Below are 6,611 nucleotides of genomic sequence, written 5' to 3'. Positions count from 1 at the left end.
AATTAATGCATCATGTGTGAGGTGTATGAATATGCAAAAGGCTGCTGCTTTTAAGGGTTAATCCTCTGTTAACGTGGGTCTTTTTTCGGGCTTATTTTGCCCAGAGAGAGGTACCTGGACTGTCTGTAACTCTTTGTTTTTATTGTCTCATATTGTCCTAAATTTAGTTATTTTTATAACCATTTTGTTACTATTAAACTTTTTAAATTTTAAAACCAAGTGATTGGTGTTTTTCACAATTAGAAAGTGATGCTGTGTTAATTTTCTTAAGTAGTGTGTTAAACACAGTTTTAGGTTATAACATAATGTTAAAATAGAAACTATGCTGTGTAAGATACTTTTTTTAAAGAGAGCACTCGCACCAGATGGCAGCCAGATAGTATTGTCCTAATCCTAATTGTCCAAATTTTTATTACTCTAATTATATTGCTATTTTTATAACCACTTTATTACTATTAAACTTTTAAAATGTTAAAAAACAAGTGATTGGCGTTTTTCACGCAAATATTGAAATGAATGCAATCTGTGTTGTGTTGGAAAGTTATGCTGCATTAATCTCTTTTAAATAGTGCTGTATTAATCTATTTTAGGTAATGTGGTAAATATTGGTTTTTGGCTGTAGCATAATATTAAAATAGAAACTATGTGATGTAAGATACTTTTTGTAATTTGCCCAAGGAATGGAAAAGATAATAAAGAAATTCTTCTCATTATTCTATCTGGATTGGAATAACAGCACAGAAATAGAAATATAGAAATAACAGACACCACGATCCCAGAGAAGAATTGTTGCTTCCTTATTGGGGAAACCCAGAATTTGAGGAACCAAGGAAATTGATTTACAAGATGAGGAGGGAGCTAAAACTAAGCAGAAAAACGTTTAGTTTTTCTGAATCATGTATGAGATCTATGAATATGAAACAGGCTCCTGCTTTTAAGGGCTAATCGTTTGTTAGCAAGGTGTGCCATATGGCAGAGGGCCAGGCACCCAAATTCCACAATTCTTCACTTTTTATTTGTATTTTTTTAAATCTTATTTATTGTTTATTTTATTTATTTTTTATTTATTTACTTTCATTTTATTTAATTTTATCTAACTTTATTTATTTAGCTTTTAAATTATTTTATTTATTTTATTTATTATTTTTATTTATATTTATTTATCCTTTTTTGTCTTATTTATTTTTATTTTATTTATTTTCATTATTTTCATTTTATTTGTTTTTATTTATTTACTTTTATTTTATTGATTTTATTGATTTGAGTTTATTTATTTGTTAATATTTATATTTATTTAACTTTATACAATTATTTATATTTATATAGTATATTTTTTCCATTATCATATTTATATTTTTTATTTATTATAATTTTTATCTCTTATTATTCTAATTTTTATCACAATTTTCATTACTATTAAACCTCTAAAATTTTAACAAAAAGTGAATAACGTTTTTCACATCTTGGCTCTGCCCCTGGTGCCTGAATTCCAGTGCAGGGCCAGGGGCACAGGGAATGGAGCTGGGCTGGGAATGTTCATGTGGGGAGGAGAACGTTCCAGAACATTCCAGAGACACCTCAGAGCCATTCCAGGGGCTCCAGGATAGCTGGGGAGGGACAGGACCCAGGGATAAATGGGATTGTGGGAATTGGGAATTGTTCCTGGCAGTGTCAAGAGCAGGATGGGCAGGGATGGGAGCAACCTGGGACCCCTGAAATCCATGGATTTTGGGCTGAGTTGGACCCCGTTAAATCCTTGGATTTAGGGCTGTGTGGGACCCCTGAAATCCATGGATTTAGGGCTGTGTTGAACCCCATTAAATCCATGGATTTATCGCTGTGTTGGACCCCATTAAATCCTTGGATTTAGGGCTGTGTTGGACCCCGTTAAATCCATGGATTTAGGGCTGTGTGGGACCCCTGAAATCCATGGATTTAGGGCTGTGTTGAACCCCATTAAATCCATGGATTTATCGCTGTGTTGGACCCCGTTAAATCCATGGATTTAGTGGACAGCTGTGCCAGGAGGGGCCAGGAATGGGCTTTGATGTGCTGGAGTGTTCTGGAATGTCAGGGGCCCAGAGGGGCCGCACTGGAGGGACTGGGAATTGGCAGCTGTGAGGTGTCCCTAAATCCCTCCCCCTTGGCAGTCGGGAATCACAAGCAGAGCCCTCCAGTGGGGATGGAAATGGGCAGCTGGAGGTGTCCCTGCATCCCTCCCTTTGGCTTCCCAGGAGTCAGGAATCACGAGCAGGCTGCTGCAGAGCCCTCCAGGCGGAATGGGCAGCTGGCATCCCTCCCCTTGAGAGTCAGGAATCACAAGCAGGCTGGAACAGTGAGAATGGTTTATTGATTTGTGGGGATGGGCTTTATTGATTTGTCAGGTGGGACATTGGCACTGCTGGGGATGCAGCGCTGCTGGGGATGGAGCAGGGCTGGGGATGCAGCACTGCTGGGGATGGAGCAGGGCTGGGGATGCAGCACTGCTGGGGATGCAGCACTGGTGGGGATGGAGCAGGGCTGGGGATGCAGCACTGGTGGGGATGCAGCACTGCTGGGAATACATCACTGCTGGGGATGAAGCAGGGCTGGGAATGCAGAACTGCTGGGAATGCAGCACTGCTGGGGATGCAGCACTGCTGGGAATGGAGCCTGGGCCAGGAATGCAGCGCTGCTGGGGATGGAGCAGGGCTGGGAATGCAGCACTGCTGGGAATGCAGCACTGTTGAGTGCAGCCCAAGCCAGGAGTGCAGCCCAAGCTGGGAATGCAGCCTGAGCTGGGAGTGCATCCCGAGCTGGCTGAGCGTGGGTGAAATCCCGGTGGGATGCAGCTGGAGCAGGAGCAGCGCAGGGCAGGTGGTGGCACCCGGAGCTCCTGCAGGGAGCAGGGTGCCAGGGGCAGCTTCCCACGGCACAGGGGAGCAGCAGCAGCAGCACTGGCACAGCACAGAGCAGGGTTTCAGAGCAGCTTTCCCTGGCACAGCACGAGCAGCACCAGCATGGAGCAGTGCAGAGCAGGGTGCCAGGGGCAGATTTCCTTGGCACAGCAGGTGGAGCACAGAGCACTGGCACAGCACAGAGCAGGATTTCAGAGCAGCTTTCTCTGGCACAGCAGGAGCAGCACCAGCATGGAGCAGTGCAGAGCAGGGTGCCAGGGGCAGATTTCCTTGGCACAGCAGGTAGAGCACAGAGCACTGGCACAGCATAGAGCAGGATTTCAGAGCAGATTTCCCTGGCACAGCACAGAGCAGGATTTCAGAGCAGATTTCCCTGGCACAGCAGGAGCAGCACCAGCATGGAGCAGTGCAGAGCAGGGTGCCAGGGGCAGATTTCCCTGGCCCAGCAGCAGCAGCACCAGCACAGAACACCAGCAGGATGCCAGGGACAGTTTCCCCTGCACAGCAGCAGCAGCACGGAGCAGCACCAGCACAGAGCAGGGTGCCAGGGGCAGATTTCCCTGGCACAGCAGCAGCACCAGCACAGAGCACTGGCACAGCACAGGATGCCACAGCTGGATTCCTCTGGCACAGCAGGAGCAGCACAGAGCACTGGCACAGCACAGGATGCCAGAGGCAATTTCTCCTGCACAGCAGGAGCAGCACCAGCACAAAGCAGGAGGCCAGAGATGGATTCCTCTGGCAGAACAGGAGCATCACAGAGCACTGGCACAGCACAGGATGCCAGAGCCGGACTTTTCTGGCAGAGCAGGACCAGCACCAGCACAGCACAGGGTGCCAGGGGCAGATTTCCCTGGCACAGCAGGAGCAACACTGGCACAGCACAGGGTGCCAAGCCGGATTCCACTGGCACAGCAGGAGCAGCACTGGCACAGAACACCAGCAGGGTGCCAGGGGCAGTTTCCCCTGCACAGCAGGAGCAGCACAGAACACTGGCACAGCACAGGATGCCAGAGCTGGATTCCTCCGGCAGAGCAGGAGCAGCACTGGCACAAGGCAGCACAGAGCAGGATGCCAAGGGCAGATTTCCCTGGCACAGCAGGAGCAGCACTGGCACAGAGCAGGATGCCAAGGGCAGATTTCCCTGGCACAGCAGGAGCAGCACTGGCACAGCACACTGGCATGGAACACCAGCATGGTGCAGATCACCAGGACAGCGCCAGAGCTGGATATCCCCAGCACAGCAGGAGCAGCAGGAGCAGCACCAGCACAGAGCAGGAGGCCAGAGCACCACAGTGGGAACAGGACAGCACAGAGCAGGGTGCCAGGGGCAGATTTCCCTGGTAGGAGCAGCACTGGCACAAACCCTGGCACAGAACAGCGCAGACCAGGGTGTCAGAGCCAGTTTCCTATGGCACAGCAGGAGCAACACTGGCACAGCACAGAGCAGGATTCCAGAGCCAGTTTCCTATGGCACAGCAGGAGCAGCACCAGCACAGATGCCAGAGGTGGTTTTCCCTGGCACAGCAGCAGCAGTACCAGCACAGGGCAGGATTTCAGAGCAGCTTTCCCCGCAGCAGCAGGAGCAGCATTGGCACAGCACAGAGCAGGATTTGAGAGCACGTTTTCCCTGGCTCAGCAGCACAGCACAGAGCAGGATTTCAGAGCCAGTTTCCTATGGCACAGAGCAGGAGCAGCACCAGCACAGAGCAGGATTTCAAAGCAGCTTGCCTGGCACAGCTGGAGCAGCAGGATTTCAGGGCCAGCTCTCCCTGGCCCAGCTGGAGCAGCCCCACACGGCCCTTGCACAGGGACATTCCTGTCTGCAGCTCTCTCCCCGTGTGTCCCTGGCAAAGGGCAGCCCTGAGGTGGTGCCAGGGGCAGTGCCCATCTGCAGGCCGGGCAGGAACAGCTCCAGGGCTCTCTCTGAGAGATTGTGGAAGGCTGCAGGGGGAGCTGGGCCATGCCAAGGGTTCTGTGGAGCATCAGTGACGTTCCTGGTGGTGGGTCAGGGATTCCTTCTCACATCCAGCTCACGGGGAGGGCTCTGAGCACAGGCAGCACCCTGCAGACCCCAGATCTGGAGAATTCCGGCCTCCAGGGCGGAATGTGACACATGGGAAGCTCCACGGGGCTCTGCTCTTCCTCTCCCTCCCCTCAGCAAGGAGCGCTCCAGATGGCAAAGGGGCAGGAATCAGCTGTGGGAGCTGCAGGAGAGGGGCTGGTCCTCCCCAGAGGGACATGGATCCGGCTGGGGGCTCCTGCAGCAGCTCCCAAACCCCCTGGAAGGCCCTGCTGAGGGTGCTCCCCTCGGAGCAGGGACCAGAGCACGTCCCAGGATGAACTCCTGGGCTTGGCCGAGCCCTGAGCACGGCCTGGGTGAGTCCCCGTGGGCCCAGTGGGTCCTGCTGGGCTGGCTGGGGCCGGGGAGCCCTTTGGGGTCCTCCCGGGGTGCCTCAGTCCCCTGGGCCGGGCTCACAGGGCTTGGGAGCGGTGCTTGTGGAAGGCGCTCTCCAGGAACGCGGCCAGCTTCTCACAGTCGTCCTGCAAGCACAGAGAAATGGGCTGGAAACCCCTTTGGTCACAGAGAAAAACCCCTTTGGTCACAGAGAAATGGGCTGAAAACCCCTTTGGTCACAGAAATGGGCTGAAAACCCCTTTGGTCATGGACGTGTTTCATGGAAAATCCTTTCCTTAGAATCTTTTCCTCCTGAGAAGCTGAGAGGCCTCAGGAACAAAATGCAAACAATGATTAACATCATAATAATTAGTAAACAATGGTTATCTGCTGCTGTGGAATGCAACAGGTGCATCTGTGATTGGTCTCATGTGGTTGTTTCTAATTAATGGCCAATCACAGTCAGCTGGCTCGGACTCTCTGGTCAGTCACAAGATTTTATCATCATTCCTTTCTATTCCTTGGAAGCCTTCTGATTAAATCCTTTCTTCTATTCTTTAGTATAGTTTTAGTATATACTTTTCTTTTAATATAATATATATAATAAAATATTATATCATAAAATATTGTATTATGTATGTATATATGTAATAAAATTACATATATACATATATATGTATATACATATATATGTATATACATACATAATACAATATTTTTAATATGTATACATATATACAGATAAAAAAAATTGTATTATGTATTCATATATGTAATAAAATAACAAATCAGCCTTCTGAAACATGGAGTCAAGATCCTCATCCCTTCCCTCTCCTGGGACCCCTGTGAACACGGTCACAGCCATTAATTAAAAACAATTCACACGCTGGGTAAACAATTCTCCCAATCACATCCCAAAGGAGTAAAACAAGGAGAAGCTGAAGCTTCCCAGATCCTCAGGGAAAAAGATCCTCCTGGCCAAAGGCTGTGGTGGTGTTCACAGGGTCCCAGGATGAGGGAAGAGATGAGGATCTGACTCCATGTTTCAGAAGGCTGATTTATTATTTTAATACATATTTTTATCATATTTTATGACATATTATTTTATTGTATATATCATATTAAAAGAAAATTATATATTAAAACTATACTAAAAGAATAGAAAAAAGGATTTCATCAGAAGGCTTGAAAGGAAAGGAATAGAAAGGAATGATAATAAAATCTTGTGACTGACCAGCCAGACCGATCCAGATGACTGTGATTGGCCATTAATTAGAAATAACCCCATGAGACCAATCCCAGATGCACCTGTTGCA

General features: G+C 48.3%; 1 protein-coding gene across 1 annotated transcript in view; it reads right to left on the bottom strand.

Annotated features, from left to right (window-relative positions):
* Positions 1-2,328: 2,328 nt before the first annotated feature.
* The window catches only part of NRBP2 (nuclear receptor binding protein 2), a 37,507-nt gene continuing 33,224 nt past the window's right edge, over positions 2,329-6,611 (bottom strand). Inside the window, exon 18 of the mRNA XM_074559225.1 lies at positions 2,329-5,441. Within this exon, the coding sequence (XP_074415326.1) occupies positions 5,373-5,441 (69 nt within the window). The 3' untranslated portion in view covers positions 2,329-5,372. The remainder of the gene's footprint in view (positions 5,442-6,611) is intronic.

Source organism: Zonotrichia albicollis, chromosome 1 (assembly GCF_047830755.1).
Source record: "Zonotrichia albicollis isolate bZonAlb1 chromosome 1, bZonAlb1.hap1, whole genome shotgun sequence".
NCBI lineage: Eukaryota > Metazoa > Chordata > Aves > Passeriformes > Passerellidae > Zonotrichia > Zonotrichia albicollis.
Note: the sequence above shows the minus strand (reverse complement) of the source record. Positions and strands in the feature narration are given on the sequence as shown.